General features: G+C 36.8%; 2 protein-coding genes across 2 annotated transcripts; both read right to left on the bottom strand.

The window, feature by feature from the left end:
• Positions 1-3,850: 3,850 nt before the first annotated feature.
• On the bottom strand, positions 3,851-7,478 carry LOC113728154 (uncharacterized protein At5g41620-like). The gene is made up of 3 exons (XM_027252683.2): positions 6,873-7,478; positions 6,202-6,324; positions 3,851-5,516 (listed from the first exon to the last, which is right to left on the bottom strand). Exons 1-3 carry the CDS (start codon positions 7,254-7,256, stop codon positions 4,086-4,088), a joined length of 1,938 nt encoding a protein of 645 aa, XP_027108484.1. The 5' UTR covers positions 7,257-7,478; the 3' UTR covers positions 3,851-4,085.
• A 5,376-nt stretch (positions 7,479-12,854) lies between these two features.
• LOC113728153 (F-box/kelch-repeat protein At3g61590-like) lies at positions 12,855-15,497 on the bottom strand. Its single transcript, XM_027252682.2, has 2 exons — positions 15,359-15,497; positions 12,855-14,283 (listed from the first exon to the last, which is right to left on the bottom strand). Exon 2 carries the CDS (start codon positions 14,265-14,267, stop codon positions 13,053-13,055), a length of 1,215 nt encoding a protein of 404 aa, XP_027108483.1. The 5' UTR covers positions 14,268-14,283; positions 15,359-15,497; the 3' UTR covers positions 12,855-13,052.
• Between the last annotated feature and the right edge of the window lie 2,531 nt (positions 15,498-18,028).

The following is an 18,028-nucleotide window of genomic DNA, read 5'->3' as shown; positions in this document are numbered from 1 at the left end:
AAAAAATTCAATGCTATTTAAACAATTCAGATATTCCATTTTTTGTTATTACATGCGTCCAAAGATGTAAAAATGTGCACGCATTAAATTTAAGTGCTGAATTGAGTTATTAAATCAAGACTTATTAAACTCTGTATCGAAAAAATATATTTAAAAAAAGTGCTTTTATTAAAAATTCATTAGGTGAAGTACTTTTCAATAATTACCACAACCTGAAACTGGCCCTAATTCATTTGAGAAATTGCTAAGTTGGATCTTTGGCCTTTCTTCTCAATTGATTATCAAGATTTAATTTAAAAAAGAAAAAAAAAACTATTTTATTGTGTTCTTTTAGAACATTAATTTTGAATTTTTTGAGTCAAAAAAAAGTTGAAAATAAAAAAATATTTATTTTGAATTTTGATTTTCTAAAATCTACTTTTATGCAACCAGAAGCAAGTTGAGAACAAGACAAAATATTTAAACGGGTCTGAAAACTCGACATAAGGGAAAAGAAAAGGGATTAAGGGTCTGTTTGGTTGGAAGTAAAATGTTTTCCTTGGGAAAATATTTTCCGTGGAAGTAATTTTCCATGAAAATCATTTCCCTTTCATCATTTTCAGATGTTTGGTTAGCTTATTGAAAATATTTTCTTACTTCATTTTTCTGGTGTTTGTTTAACTTTTGAAATATTTTCACTTTTATTTCTATCTTTACTTTCTATACATTATAACTACATACTTCTTCCCATGCAAAATAAGAAAATTTATCTCATTGTTTAACTTTAAAAAATCTTGGAGAAATGTATATATGAATAAAAAATATCTCCTTAAACAATAAATAAATTGCTGTCCATTTAGTGTCAAATATCAATCACGTGCAATGCTTATTGTGACATATATCTTGCACTCTCACTGCTGAAAGTTTCTCTAGAAAAGAATGTTCCTATTATATATAATTAATTACTAGCATAGGATGAGCAGGATGTGATTTTTTTTATTTTGAATATACTAGGGGGAGGGTTGGGTTGGGTTGGGTTGGGTGGTACGGGGGAGGGAGTGTAAGGAAGAGATCTTGAATTCGAATCCTCCTGTTTACACTAAAAAAAAAAAAACATATTACAAGATGTTTTCAATAAATTTGGAACATACTACAGGCGGGATGCATGCATTTAGGAAAACAACTTCAGTAAGTTTGGAAGAGAAGTTGTTTTCCATAAGATGAGTGAAAATATTTTACATAAGAAAATGTTTTCAGTAACTTTTGTGCAACCAAACACGGAAAATTAGGAAAATATTTTCCTGGAAAACATTTTCACCCGAAACAAACGAACCCTAACACGATGTCAAACTCCAACTTACGTGTTTAATAGTGCAAACAAGAACTGAAAAATGGCTTAGTTTCAAAGTGACAATATTATATATTAAATGACCAACGAAGAATTGAACCGACAAACCTCCACCCATTCTAGGTAAAAGTCAAGGTGATTTCGTCCCGGCAGCCAAAATTCAGTTCAATCTTCTCCCTGTTTTTCATTATAATTTTTTTCGAAAGACAGCCAGGATTGCGAAAAACTTGTGTGTGGTGTGTGTGAGGTAACGTGCAATTCTTGTGTGACTTGTTCCAAAGAAGATAGTTCCAATTATGAAAAACAAAAGTGGCAGCGGAAATGACTAAGAAAGAGGACCACATTCTCCACGAACAACTTTGGAATCAATCAAAGAGTGGCATGTTTAGCTGGCCGCATCAACGCTGGGAGGATATGCTACTGCTAGTAGTTCGCGTTGAGGATTCTAAACTAATCATTTATTGGTCTATTTTGCTACACATATCTTTTTGTCTTTTTTTTTTTTCCAAACGATAAAAGAATATCTTTTTGTCTATTTATTCGCAGCCAAATTTTGCAATCTCGTGAAAGACTTTAAATCGTTGACCAGAACGTGATTACCTTAATTTAGCTTCTATAAAAAAAAAAAAAAAAAAATAGAAAGCAAGAGGGCATTGTGAGTTGTGAAGAGAACGAGAAGCCTTGTAACACTTGAGAGCTGAGTATGAGTCACGGGTTACAACTTTTAACGAGTCGAGTCGAGTCGAATCGAATAGAATAGAATATTTGGTGTTTAGGCATTGGTCATATATTATATAAACAATCGAATATTTTGTTTTTATTTTTTAGGGGTATCCATTTTATGAGTATTTTCTGTAATGAATATATCGTTTCTTTCCTCCAGTCCTAAGACAAGCCTACCAGGGAATCTTATTGTTAGTTCCGCCGTCCCGACCGGCGAATCATTAGTGGATTCCGCAGACTATTCCCCACCCTCCACGACTTGCTGGCAGCAACAAAGTTCGAATTGAATTGATGAGTGCTGATAACAGTTAGTAGTGTTTTCGATGCACTTTTTTTTTTAAAGCACCGTTTAGTACATTATTATTTGTTTAACAAAAAATAAAGACCTGTAACAGTGTATAAATGTCGGTTGGGAGTTGGGAGATTGGGTGGGTTGATGATCGGGGCTCAAACCTAAAGTCAGCCGAGATTATTATATATGTTTGATTCTTTGTTAATATCGATTCTTCCATCAATTAATACCCTAGTTCAGTTCCTATGTGATTACAAGAAGGTTCTCTGCATTGTACAATTTCTGCGAAACTGCAGTCTTCAATTTGTGTTTTTACCCTCAGATCCGATGCTCTAATTTAAATAGTCCTAAGGTTCCGTTCCACGAGCTGAATCCAAAGGTACTTTGTCGTTGCAATAAAACGTGGGAAAGCTTCTCTCTTCTTTCGAACAAAAGCTTGCTCTTTCTTTCGTGTAAGAAACCGACCAAACCACTTTCGATGTAGTAGCGTGTGTTTCACATACTGCAAATTATACACCCAGAAATTGTGTGATTCGTAAGGATAGGAAATTGCATATCACACGGGTACGTTTGATCAGCTAATGCTTTTCTCCAACAAATTTCGGCCCAATTTTCACGAGGGATTCGAAAACAACTACTACTCCTATCCTAATCCACCTATATTAGAGATTTTTTTTTTTTTTGCCTGATTGTGCTTAATCGGTCAACCAACGCAAGCCACCTAATTGGCTGGCTATCCCCAAGAAATTGTGCTATATCATCGAGCAGAAGTATCACGAGAAGAGAACTAAATGCTGCTCCAGTATTATAAAATAAGACTACAAATTAACGAGTAAATCCATTCTTTAAAAGCAGGAAATTTGATCTCCAGATGTGAATTAAGGGACATTTTAAGCAGAAGAACAAGCAAAACATGAAGACAAAATGTATCAATAGTTTCAGGATCTAGAAGGGACGTTTTAAGCAAAACACGAAGAAGAATGTATGATAGCTTCAGGGATGTTTGGGTAGATACCGAAACATGGTGAACAACTCCGATGCTTCATGAGACTCGAGGTCAATATGCCTCAACACAAACCCCTTGCAACACAACACGTAAGAGGACGATGCCCTCCAAACAGGCACCCCCTTTTCTCTTGAAGCCAACAAGTTTTATACAGATTATAAGAACAAAGTCGAAAAGCACAAATTAAATCCAAGAACTCAAAAATGCACAAGAGAGTTTGCGGACAGTTATAGTTGGATCACCAATTAAAAGAAGTTGCTAGTCAAATACTGGATAAAATGATTATAGAAGCACTGAAATAGCTGTCTACAAGGAAAATATTTAGTAACTTCAATGGAATTATAAAATCCACAATTATTCCTTACTGCTCTCCTAAATATAGGAACAGGAATCTATCTTCACAAGAGCAATAACCAATAGAAGTTAGAAGGTTCCTTGAAGTAAAAATTTTATGCTCGTTTCTAAGGATACAAGTTGCACATACATATCAGAAAGAACTATATCCAAAGTGGTCTGTCTAAGATCCACATATCACTTTATAATTAGAGGACAAGGTTTCTCACATATCTGCTAAAAGACGTACATTTCCCATTTACATCACCGCAAACCTAAAGTTACAAAGTAACCAATGTACGAGCTGTGTCTAATATCTGCATCTAAAAGAAGGATGAACTCAATATTGATGATGAGACGTTTTAGGGTCTAAGTTCAATTTGTACCTTTCGAATTTTCATGAACTAAAGCACTTTGGAAGCTCTGGAGCGGGACTGGCGACTTTCGAGCCTTGCTTCAAGAAGCTTTGCCTTCAAAGTATTTTCTTTAATACCTTGATGCTGTGAAGAAGATTCAGGTGCTTCAAGATCTACAGCTTGTACTTTGGACGTCCACTTTTCCACTGGGCTGGCGGGACCAGTAAATAATGATGGATCAAAAGAATTTTCTGCATGATTATTCTCCTGGTGTTGTTTAGCATTGCAGGACAAGCAAGGTTCACTTGCTGCATTCATTTCAACAGGGTTCCCCATCCTTCTTGGTGCTGGTTCCTTGTTCACAGGTTGGGTCCCATTCTTGTTGCATGACAAATCACCTAAACTTTGTTCTTTAGACTGTAGTTCAGGGTGTAAATGATCAGAATCATCCATATGTTCCTGTGAAAGAAGCTTTTTCTTGATATGATTTGATTTGACAATCCTTGAAAGATGACCAGCTGGAGCATTTTCACTTTGTTTCTTGGAGGAGCAATTGCTCTCTTTCTTACTTGAACCTCTTTTCAATTGAGAACAATATAAACCACTATCAACATAATCTTCTTCATCCGCATTCAGAGGAGCACTTCCAGGCTCATTCAAGTGAAAGGACTCTAAAGAATACCTACGTAAGTGACTTCCAGCAGGTATCTTTGATGACAACATATCATCATTTGTAGAAGAAACAGATTTTTTAGTTTGAAGGAAGGTTTCAATTTCTATGCTTAGCTTATCCACAATTGTTCTCTTATCTGCAAGACCACAGCGAGTTTCCACCAGCTTCATCTGCATTCGTTCATCAAGCCAAGCCTCAGAAATGTGAAGAATCAATCGATCAGCATGCTCCTGTAAGGTCCAATCCTTTTCAGATCTTTTCTTTATGAGTCGGATCTCTTGTTCGTAATCTCTTATTCCCTTGGCAAACTCATCACACAAGTCTTCCAGCAGTATCCGTGCTTTCCTTTCTCTTTCAAGTTCTTTCACAGCATTTGAGAAGGAGGACTTGACATCTGCTAATTCTCGAGTTGACTTACGATGAAGGCTTTCTGAATGCTTTCTCAATTTTCTTTCATCTTCAATTTCATTTCTCATAGACTGGAAAGTATCTTCAACATCATCTTCCTCCTTATGTTTCCTTATCAATTTATCTTCAGTCAGCTGTCTCATCATATCTTCCATTTCCCTACGGTGTCTTTTCTTCTCCTGTAATAATTCTTTAATTTTTGCACGTGCATGATCAAGTTCCTTCTTCATTGCTCTTAGCAATGAAATATTTGAACTGTGCTGTTCTTCAAGGCTCCAAATCCTATTGAGTACTTTAAGTAACTCTGTGGATGTCTTGAGGTTGTAGCTTGATTCTCTGAGTCGACCTTTAAGGTGCAGAGCACCAGTTGGCGTGATATCCGGTCTATAAGGAGTCATCTGGCGGAAGTAAACAAGAAACATTGAACAGCTTGGTGTTACCGTAATCAGGTGAAGAAGATCATACTCAATGAATCTAAAAAAGACATCACGTCCATATTTAACACAATCTTTTTCTCTTGAATATGCTATAGACAGCTACTAAATTTTCCTTCATATCCTCAGACTATATACTTCCTGAGACGCCGCATGAGAGGTGGTCCAGGAAAATAACCAAGTGGTTGAATTTTCAGTAACTATCACAAGATCAGCAGCAAATGTGTGTGTGTGTGAGAGAGAGAGAGAGAGAGAGAGAGAAAGAGAGATTCATAGCTTGATTCAAGAAAAAGTTGCAACAAGAAGAAACACAAGTTGAATGAACTGAGACTTTAAATAGTGTACAAGGGTCTCAGTAATACTGTCAACATATTTGATTCTCAGTTGTAAATGTGGATTACATCAGTTGGTTGATTCCGATGACAGAATCCTATTTGAGAGGGTTGTAATCCTTTCTTACAGGCCTATGTTGTCACTCTACTTCTATCCACTACAGATCTTAGTTGGATGTATAAAACCCTTCCTTTCCCTGATCATATTAAGGGAACGATTCCTCTTAATTATATGTCTTTTTCCAGAGGTTTTGTCTTCAGAGCAATTACAAGATAAAAAAAATATGTAAAAACGTGCAAGAAGTAAAAAAAAATACCTCCTTAGAGCTACTACTTCCAGGAGTCTCTGGTGGTAAAGCACGCCCATTTCTTTCAGCTGAGTGATCGTGTTGCATCAATGCCTTCGTAAAACGTTTCTTTAGCTCACTTTCAGTTGGTGGCTGCCAAAATGCAGATCCGAGGACCAGAACTAAAGCATTAAACTCTTAAATAATTCTCAAGATCAGCATAATCACGGAATGGTCAATCCTAAACAATAATGTGCAGATATAGATGCATTTAAAAGTAAAACCTAGTTCCTCATAAAGCAAAATTTTCTAACGCCATTTCCTCTACTTAACCTGACCATGAACCCTGCTCTTGTCGAAACATTTGGATCTTTTAAGAGACACTTGAAAGAGAGATCACTGGTTAAGTGGCCTAATTAAACACTACCTTAAATGATATTCTTCTGTGAACACCAAAGTTTCAAGTAAAGTACCGCATATGAGTAAAGATCAATTTTTTCTCAAAGCAAATCCTAACTAGTAGTAGTAGTAGGCTTTAAGAAAAAGGATAATCTGGTAAAACTAAAAAAGCCCTGGCAAAAATAGCATGGACCCATAAAATCTAAGAAAATCCAAGGCCATCATAACTGAAATAAACAGGAAAAGATGGAAGAAAAGGACGGGGTTTGATTTTGGTTGGGGGGGAGTGGGAGCAGTTTTACCTGATGTTGGGGGCTGTGAGGAGGCTGATCAAAGTGGGTCTTGGGAAGCTCAAAGCCCTTGTCCTTAACCTTGTTTTTGTGACGTAGAAGAGGCCTAGCAGCACCTTTACTCATCTCGACCACTTCCATATGAGGCTGGACTTCCCACAAGTTGGCACCAAGCTGTCTGGCAGAAATGTTGGCAGGGAAATTGGAGGGAAAGCTGAAATCTTGAAGTCTAGAACCCTCAGCAGCCTGAGATTGAGTCAAACCATCGTATCTCCATGTAGGCGAAGGAGTAGTATTACCCCCTCTTTTCCCCACCAACATCCCGCGTTTCAACTTTAATCCTAAAAATTCTTCCTTTTTCACATCCCTCTCTCTACCTTTTTCTTCTTTCTCCATGCCCCTGTGTCTCTCTCTTTCTGTCGAATTTTCAAAATTTCGGTGCTTTGTCTCACTCACACATCTCTGTCTTTCTTACCCTCGATTCAAGCTGAAATTTCAAACTCATTCAATGCTCTGTCTGGAACCCATATGCTGTTTCTTGCCTTTCTTTTCAGCAAACACCACCCTTTCTCCTCTTCTTTTTCGGAGTAATAGAGAGTAGTACTAGTGTACCACTCACTCACTCACTCATTCATTAACCTCGTTACTTTTTATGGTGTACAAGCTTTGTACTAGTATACTACTACTACTCTCCATGCTCTCTCTCTCCATATCTCTTTTAGCAGAGTGTGTTGGTAGTTGCATTGGTGGCAGCTGTCATTCATGCGCATCAGTTCAGGTATACTACTAGTTTACTGGACCAGGGTGTTGTGGTTCCACACAATTTTATAACGAATGCAATTCACGGATGAGAGGGTACGTCGGATTTTATCAATAAATATCGAATGCCAACATTAGAAATATTTAGCAAGTGTTGTGCATGTTTAACGTTAATAATTTAGAGCCCTTTTGAATTGCCATTTTTTCAAGTTTTTTTAGAAAAATATATTATAAAAATTTAGTGTATGTGATGTAAAAAGATAATTAAAAAATATGTTTACGAAAAACGTAAATATTTTTTTTAAGAAAAATGAGAATTCATACGAGGCTTTAATGCGTTTTTTAAAAAAACTGTATGTACTAATCTTTCTTATACTATATGCGCTAACACATCTAGATAATTTGTTCGTTCGTGTATACTCTGTCACAATTAATTATATTTCAATAATAATAATAATGCCGGTTGAGATTCCATTCCTACTTAATATCCTCTTCATTTTTTTTCCCTCTTTAATAATGTAAGAGTTTGATTCTCATTGCTTTAATTATTTATGCTTTCTAGCCTGAAGTAGATCGTTTTTGACATGTCTAACCTGTAGATCCAAAACACCTATATTGCCATTGTGCTGGTTTCAGATATCAGCAGTACTTTCTCTAGTCCTCAAAAGAGTCGGCTAGCATGTACCGGTAGCTACTAATAAAGGTGAGTCGGGGAGGATTTTGACGGAAGCTGCAGTATATTTGGGGAAGAATGAAAATCTTCAAAGAGATTAAACTTTTTTAATCATGCGGTTTATGGAAGAGTGTGACAACATCGATCGTACACTCTCAAATGGTTAGGGAAAATCACGCCACCATTCTTCTTTTAAGAACTAATAATTACATATATATAGATTCCGTGACCAGGTTAAGAACGAGTGGCCCTTTAGCTTCTATTCTGATTTCTGAAGAAGTGAACACCTAAAATCTTGAAGTCTCCCTTCTTTCTTTTATTAAAAAAAAAAAGAGTGTTGGATATCTCTACGCTCTAATCAATTTTAATTAAAATGCAAAGCTGCTCTAGTAACGTCGCGTTACTAAAAATTAATTAACACATGATACCTTCTTGACAAAACAAAAATAACTAATGATAATCAGCACCTATACTACAGTCTATCAATAGAAGAGGTTAATAGTTTGAGTAAATCTTATATACACTCACGGTCTATATACTATCACCGTTGGCTTAATGACATGTGTGTAAAAGTTGAATTCCAAATTCAAATTTTGTATAGTTCTCATTCATCCAATGCTGACAGCTAGCGTATACACTGTCTGTCAGTGCAGAAAAAGATTAATTCTAATAATTTTCTATTTTTTTTTTAGGAAATCTTGCTTCGTGGTGCAATTGGGCCGTACGATCTATATGCATGAAAACACATGCGCACGTACTGTGATTAATGATAACTCCCTTCTCTCGTGCCAAAAAATTAACCCGTCTGCCGTCCTTCCCGTGACAAATGATATAAATGATAATGGACCATACGTATGCCCTAAATGACACTTGATGAGGAGTTTTTTTGGTACAACATTTTGAGTGTTGCAGTGACACAATGCATGCATTTTAGCAACTAAATAACTAATCTATGTCCTCTTTATGATCATGATAGCTTGATGGGGTATTCATTATTATTGTAGAAAGGAGGGGCTGGGAATCAAAGGAGGAAACGGGGACCCGTTGGACTGGTGGGCTACTGAGTGCCTGCTGTTCCTCGATGTAAGTTGAAACTTATGAATCTTTCTGTCTCTCTTCAAAACCTTTTTGCACTCTTCTTGTTCTCTTTAGCCAGTTTTGACTCGTTGGATGGTGAACTGCTTTTAAGTTAAAGCCAAAACTTGCATGTAAGGAACTAAAAGCTCAAAAAGAATAGCTTGTGGTCCACAGCCTACTGCGGTAGATGCAGTGTGGTCAGCATCATTGTTGCTCCTCAAGATACATTTGGCCAGAAACCCTTCAAATCTTCTTCACCCAATTTAAGGGGGTGAATGTTTTAATTGGTAGTAAAAAGTAGTTTAAGAAGAGAGGGTAATCACCTTACTTCTGTATCAAGACATGTCACGAATGCATCAGGCAACTTACAAATTGATTCTTGTTTCTCACATGTTGCTTATCAATGGTGATTTAGCTGGCAACACTTGTATTTCATTTGGTTTGAGGAAGTAAGGGCTAAGGGTGATATGAGAGGAGAGAGAGAATTATAACTAAATCCACACAACAAATTACACTCTTTTTTTTTTCCCCCTTTTTAACTTTGCCTTTCATTTCAAGTTTATTTACTATCAAAAAAGAAAGAAAGTGTTGGTGGTCACCTGGGCATATTTGTCAAGACAATCACAGTCACAAAATTTCATTCGATGTACACTACACCTACTACTTTTCAGTACATTGTACGTTAAAAAAATAAAGCTCTAACTAGGGGTGAAATCCAGTCAAATGGAGCTCGAGTAGTATGTTAAAAAACTTGGCCTCGAACTTATCCAACTCTTAAAAGTCAAGCTCGAGTTCGATTTTATTTTGTCTTACTCGAACTCGTGTAAATCGAGATCGGCTGAGCTTAATCGAGTTTAATAAATATAAATTTGTATTCTATATAATTTTAAATAACGGACAATATAGATATTGCATACTAATAAATAAACAAATTATATGTGTATGTATATGTGAAGTTCGAGCTTCACATATTATACTCAAGTTTCGAACTCTTTAAGCCACTCGAGTTGTTCAAACTTAATTAATTTTGACGAACCAAACTCGTGAGCGATTCGATTGAGTTCGACATGTTTGCAACCTTAACTCCGACCACGTCTGAGTTCCAATTGAGCTCTTAAGAATATTAATCAAGGATGATAAAAAAAAAAAAAAGATTATTAGTCGAGCAGTTGTAAGGTCTATAATACGATACTCAAACCTTTCCCTTTCCTATCCGGAGCGTCCCTAGGGGGGAAAAACATCTCCGCCAACCTTTTGCTTTTGAATTTTTTGCGTTTAAGGTGGAGAATTTTGGATAGGGAGGCTTGCAAATGCAACAGCGTAGAGATCTTTGGGTTTGCAACAGTGACTACCTGTTGTAGCTGAGGGCTCGAGGCCCATAGGCCCTCCTACGCTTGGACTCTCAAAGGAAACAAATTGTCGTAATACAAACCGTTGCGCATAATGGTATGGCCTTTTTTCACTGTAAACATTGGACCCAACGATGGCCCATTTCTCTTGGTATCTTAACGTTGTTACAATTTTTTTTTAAAATGTAAGTAGAATGACTTAAACCCCGAAACTTCTTACTTATATTTCGTCCTTCCCCAGTAGTGTTGCTGCAACCATATACTTAAAATCATTCTTCAATTAGTTTTTCCTTTTCCAACAAAAGATGGTATCCCAGTTTAGCTACATTAATCTACCTCCGAGCTTGCAAGTACAATACCATAGCGGGATTCGAACCAGTGATTTATGGGATATTACTGCATGTGATTACCAGCCGAACTCCCTGTTGGGAGCATTAATCTACAATTTGTGGGAAACAGTAAAGCAAAGTCCAGTAAAACTGCGCAACTCAATGTCATTTTTGGCATGTCATTTTTTTTTTCTTTTATACTGATAAAACACAGGATAGTTTCATTAACGAAATCTGCATCAATCTAAAATTGAGGTTGTTTTGCCTTGGCATTTTCATTAAAGTGATGATGGAAGATGTATGAAGTACTTACTACATTGCTACACAAGTCATTTCCCAATAATTTGCGAAAAGTGGGTAGAAACAAATAGAGAATCATATTCTCAAAGCCGGCTGCTGAAGTTTACTGGGACAGAACCACAACTTTATCCGCTAAATAGAGGGTGGTGCAAATTAATAACAAAGTACCGTTTTGTTCTAACTACACATCCTTAGCTTTTTTGACCACTTTTTAGCACATTATCATTTACACATCATCCTCAGCAGCAAACAACATGTGACAGGAATCTATTCTATTCATGAAGCAGTTTCAAAGTGAAACTAATGGTTTTTATCTACAATGCCCTCTCTTTCTGTCTTGTCTCATTTTCATTATTTTATTACTCTTATTATTATCATTTGGGTCTAATAAGGTAATCCCGGAACTGCCAAAAAAAAAAAGAAAAAAAGAGAGTAGTGTAATTAAATCCGTGTTCATCTGGTGTAGCAAATAAGACATTAAAGTGGGGAACTCAGGCTACTGAGTCTGCATTACTGCAATTAACAAAGCCAGTGTAGGCATTAAAGACGTACAGCCCATGAACCTGACCATCCAATGGGAACTAATGCAATCTTGGCGTAAAGCTACGGCAACAACTCAGTCCATTCAATTCTCTATGTGGAATGTGTGCTGGCATATAAAACAATCTCAGTTTAATTATAGCTGCGGTCCAAACCAAGCCACTCTTCAAAGAAAAGGGACACATGCTTTTCAAAGAAAAGGGATTAGCATTAGCATTAGCATTAGCATGTCTTCCCCCCCCCCCCCCCCCCCCCCCCCCCGGGCATCGAACCCCATCCTCTAACTTTTGACTCCAGGTCCTAATTTACAAAAGCATATCCCTGTCTAGGGAAAGAGAACAGCAACCGTAATCCACATTTTGGTATTCAATGACAGCAAGGGTTGCTAAATCAAGAAAGCGAACAGGAAATATATCATCCCACGCCTTACCCTGAAGAAAATTGAAAGAGACATCTAGCCCAATTGCGGAATCGGTCAGACTCATTCATCTGGAGTTGAGTGATCTCAGACTAAAGATACATTACACAACCAGTAGTTAAACCTGGGACCTTCGACTTGGATCAGTAACAAATTTACAGTTCCTAAAGGGATACACATACATGATGTACACGACCACATATGGTTGTGTCGAAAACCACTGTACTTCAATCCAACGACTGACTCCCAACAATTTTTTTGGAAACCACAAAAAGTGAGGTACTATCAAAGCTATTAAGCCAGAGAAAGGAAATCTTTAAGCAGAAGGCTACTCATCCTAAAGCTAATAAATATAGAGCGCTGCATACAAAGAGTGGTGCAACTTGCAGAGACCAATTTTCATGCTTAAGTAGTCTTTTAACCAATAATCCCTAACAGGATCAAAGATGTAAAACATGTTCTGTTCCAGTGACCAGATGCAAAAGGCAGTGATGATTGAGGCATAACTCAGTGAAAACAGAAGTATTATGACTGTACTAACTAGCAGGATAAAGAATAAGGACAATTCCATTTCAGTGAACAGCCTCTCTCGCTCGTGCATCTATAAACCTTTCTGCATACAGAGATCTGCAGAATTTAGAGAAATGCCCAAAGATTGAAACAAAAAAAGTAGGGAAAACCAATATAAATGGCACATGAACAAAAGATTGCCCTTGAAGCTAGGCAATTCCTATCAGGATAACAAAATCAGGGCACAATTTCAAGCCTTGGTTCAAAACAAAAACCAGTAAAGAGCTGGAGCGGAAACCTTTTTGTCACAGGGCATTTCTGTGCCCATCTCCATTGTTTCTGGTTCACATCAAAGACAAGAAGAGCAGGGGCTCCATAACTCTGGATATATATGAGGTCATCCGTACCACTGCTGGCAAAAACATCATCAAACTCACCAAAACCTTGAAAGAACTTGTGTGGCATACGCGCAATTTCATGCCAACCCTTTCCCTCGAGAGCCCAAATTCCAATCCCTTTAATAATATCAGATCGATCTTGTTTCCCGATTCCACCCACCATTATCAACTTTTCCTTAATGTTCATGAGGCGTCCACACGTAAGAGAACATGGAGCTGGGATGAAACTCCTCATTAACAAACCATGAGACGATCGGCTACAGAGGTTATAGGTGACTAAGCCATGACGACTTTCAGAAGCACCACCCCCAGTAGAGTATATCAAGAAGTACAGAATCCCATCACATATTATACTCTCATCACCACCTCTCCAACCAGTCAAAACCTCTGTCAATGGGGTAGCCCACATCATTGTCTCTGAATCATAGATGTGGACTGAGAGATCCCACTGGAAGAAGTTTCCCGGCACTTGTTTGGATTTGACAATCGAAACACTGTAATTGTGAGAAACCCGGTTTACAGAAATAGCCAGTGCACTATAATCAGAGAATTTCAGCCCTGGGGGCTCTAAAAGCTTCTTGCATTCCTTCATAATAGGGTTGCAAACATATAACTGACTTCTACTGTCGTTGTCCATGAAGCAAACCAAGCCACATGATGAAGCAATAAACCAATTGGATGTCTCAATGTATGGGAGTTCAATGCCATACCACTTGCGAAGAATAGGATCAAAAGCATACCCAACAGGTTCATCAGAGCTTGTAAACATGAAATACCAAGGCTTTTGTGTCAGGACGTGTGACAAGTTCCATATAAACCTTCTTGAACTTACAATCTCGTGCCACCTTCTACAAACGGACCCTGCCCTGAAAATGCTAGCAATTGGTAGGTAGGACAATATTCGTTCTAACAGATCATCGGGGAGTATCAGGTCCAGAGAAACAGAAGCTGCTTCCCTATTGCCTTCATCAGCGACCTCAAAAAATGCATCAAACTCGAATCCTCGGTGGACGTTGTTGAGGCCGTGACTGACCCATGATGTTTCCCCTTCCATGAAGAGTTGCCCAAACCTGGATTTAAAACAGATAAATCATATCAGACTAGAGGTACAAAATTTCCTATCCATCTCATCAAACAGAATCTTTAGGAAACATCAGAAGAAAGCTGATTAATCTAAATATAAATTATAGTAACCGAGGAAAAAAAAAACAAACTAAAAAATGCATATAATCAGACAATATTACCAGCAGAAATTGAACATGAAAGAAATGGGGGAAAAGCAAGAATTTTTATACATCTGCACGTAACATAACCATTCTAATCTTATCATGCTACTGGGGTGCTTGATTTTCAATATTATTGAAGTTGTGTACATTCTGCTGTCCCATTTATGTTTCCAAAAGGAATGTTCAAAACTATATCTTTGAACAACGATGAATACATGACTTGTGAGATCAGTTACCAAGAAGAAATAAAGCCCTTGACAATTCTGTTAAAGAATAACCTTCAGCAATTCATACCATTCGAAAGATAGTACCTGTAAATCTCAAAGTAGAATTGAATTAAAAAAATTAAAGCTTCAGAATTCAAAAAAAAGAAATCAATGACCAGGAGGAGAAGCGGAAACTAAAAAAATATATATATATACGAGACTAGCCAAATAAGCATCAACATACCCTTTTATGCATTCGAGACCTTCATTCTGTATACAAAGAACATTGGACTGCCATTCAAAGCAAAATGCAAATAAGCTAGCTCTTACCACAAAAGGCTTTTACAGAAAATGCATAAAAATATGGCATTTCTAACCAAGGGAAATGTATGCATCAAGGTATTGGAGTAAATCGAGAGTAGGAAAAATGAAGAACAAAAACCATTCTTTTCCTTCTTTTTTTTTTTGGTTTTTACTTGGACAATAACCAATTGCAAACATTGGCACATCAAGCCTTAAATGAACCATCAGAGGAGAGATTTATAAAACTCAAATGTTAGGTAAAAACCCATTAAAAAAACACAAAAAAGACCAGATATAGCCATCAATCAAACATCAAACACGCCCGACGGCTGACAGAAATCAATAGCAACACAAACAGAAAGTAGATCTTCAACGTCAAAATTCATATCTCAAATAGAAAAACATCATACCTTTATTACAAAAACCCCTTCTTCACTGAAACAGTGAACAAAAGGGCCTTTCCCAGATTGCTCAGAATCCGCAAGATTTAGCAGAGAAAATGTCCAAGGAAACGGACATAATTTATAAAAATGGATTGTTGAAACAGGGTTATTGTTGCTTGATGGGAAGGGGGGAAAAATTGGCTTTTGGGTATGGGATTATTAGGTGACTTAAAACTACTACTACTAATAAATAAGGCGCATGTTACAAAGACGGAGAGGCTAAGAACTAAGAAAAAGAAGAGGAAGAAGAGAGTGACAGGTGGGGGATGGATGAATTGGAACTTGGAGGGGTGGTTTCCTTCCACCCCCTTTTTTTTTTCTTTTTTCTTTTATGTTTTTTAGCTTTTGGGATTGGGGGGGTTTCTTTAGCTTGACGTTCTCTCGATGCCAGGAAGAAACGACAGGCAAGAGAAGAATGAAGGGGAGGAGAAGGGCGCTTTTTTAATATGAACAGGGCTTTGTTAGAATACTGCTACTACTAACTAATATACCACTACTAGTTGGTACTTGGTACTGCCATTCTTCTCCCACAAAGATAAAATAAAAGGAAGAGGTTTTTAATTGAGAGATTTTTATCGTGGTGAAGGAAAAAACATGGGATTTTGGCCACAATCAAAAAGCATATAATGCTCTGTCTTGCTCATCAGACAGAGCTTTCAATTGGTGTTTCTTTTCCTTTCTCCTTTTTTCCTTTTCCTTGGTCTAAAATAAATGCAGGGAAAAAGAGGTTGCTTTGGGCTGAGCTTGGAGGAGGGAGGGTGGCAGTTTTCTGTGATCCATCTAGAAACATGCTTCATCTTCTACTACATAAAATCTATCCTATGTGGTATGAATAATTTTTTTGTCCTAAAGTGTGGGGAAATGCAAGCTTTTGTGTTTGGATTGCATTTTTTGTCATTTTTCATGGAAAAATTACTGTAATGATTTGATATATGCGAGGGAAAAAGGTAACAGGGAGATGTGATCACGAAAAATGATAATATTTTCCAACGGAAACAAGTAATCCAAACAAGGCTATATCAAAAGTGATTCTTGTTTGTGCCCTCTTAGTGACTTTGCTTACTCATTTGCACTAACTCAAAAATGAATTTATTATATCTTCTATGTCTACATTTTCAAGGTATTCCTTTCATTGTTCAATTCAAATCCAAATTAATGACAGGAAAGCCGTTTTAAAATGTTTTCATTTCAATTTTTGATTCTCGAGTCTTAACGCATATTCTCAGGCTTTTTCTAATTTTTGCTTTTAAGACACAAAGCTAGCACATAAAAAAGTCAACAAAAATTTTTGGCTTTTCACAATTGTTATACAAGAGCAAGTCATCCGACAATAAGTAAAAGCGTTAAATCACCACATCAAAAATAAATAAATAATTACGGAAGCAAAAAAAAAGAAGAAGAAGAAGAAGAATTAAGAGAGGAGGAGGAGAGAAAAAGCTTCGGGACAGAAATACGAGTTCAGCAACTCACTTCTGCTTTTGTTTGTGGAATTTAGAATGGAATAATGGGGGTCTTTTTATTTTATTTTTTTTGGTTGGTTAAAAAGGCATTTCCTCCTCCAATACGGCTGCTTTACCTAACCTATACTATATGTTGTGTTTGTGGGTTTTTATTTTAATCTTTTTTTATTATTATTATTATTATTATACGTATAACAGCTGAAAAGCACGTTTTGCATTTTATATTAAGTGACGTACAATGAGGTCTTGAAACCTTCTACATATTTATAAGACAATAATAGGCAAAATCAATTAATCTTCAATCACATATCCAAGCTCTCTGAAAAGAAGGACGAAAAATGTGTGTTTTTAAAATATTCGATCATATTTTAAGCAAGATATACACGCAATTAAGCTTATTGAATTTTTCATCATAAATCCTAATTTTACATTTTTTTAATTATTTTTTTATTTCACGTACATCACGTTACAGAAAATATTACAGTAATTATTTCAAATATTACAGTAATTATTTCGAAGCACACGTATTACACCAAAATGGACCGACGTATCTGTAAAATCTTTTAATTATGTCTACCTCACGCGAATTGACTTTGCTAGATTATATTTAATGTAGAAATTAACTCTTTATTACACTCGCTGATGCATCATCTTGTCTGCAATTTCAGAGCAAAGAATAGCAGTAGCAGCAGTCTCATTGAAAGCAACAATTAATGGAGGGCCTCAAGGTTAGGGCATGTTAAGTTATAGTCCTCTAGGGTCGGACAGCAATAGAAAATGTCCAAGTGCAGGTGAAATTGTGCGCTTGATGATGCTGCAACTAGCTTACATAAAAGCGACAGTACTGGTACTGGGGATTGTGCGGTTGTTTTCCCCCTCTGAGTCCCATAGATGCACAAGTACGATAGTCAGTAGCACAGCCGTCTTAAAAGAAGGTCCTCTCTGATCATCTGGCTGGCTGCTGCTTAAACATATAATTTTATGCAGTTCAATGCCTAATTGCAAGCTAAAGCTACTGCAGAAAGATTCGGGATTGGAAACCATTGGGTATTCATCTAATGGCATGGCAGCCTCTAAGAGCTTTTTCATGCACCAGATCGGAGTTTTAAATCCCGCCTCCTGATGCATTATTAAGGGGAAGTATGGTACTTTTTTTCGTAAAAAAATTCACCCCGTA

The sequence above is a fragment of the Coffea arabica genome, chromosome 2c (assembly GCF_036785885.1).
Source record: "Coffea arabica cultivar ET-39 chromosome 2c, Coffea Arabica ET-39 HiFi, whole genome shotgun sequence".
Classification (NCBI taxonomy): Eukaryota; Viridiplantae; Streptophyta; class Magnoliopsida; order Gentianales; family Rubiaceae; genus Coffea; species Coffea arabica.
Note: the sequence above shows the minus strand (reverse complement) of the source record. Positions and strands in the feature narration are given on the sequence as shown.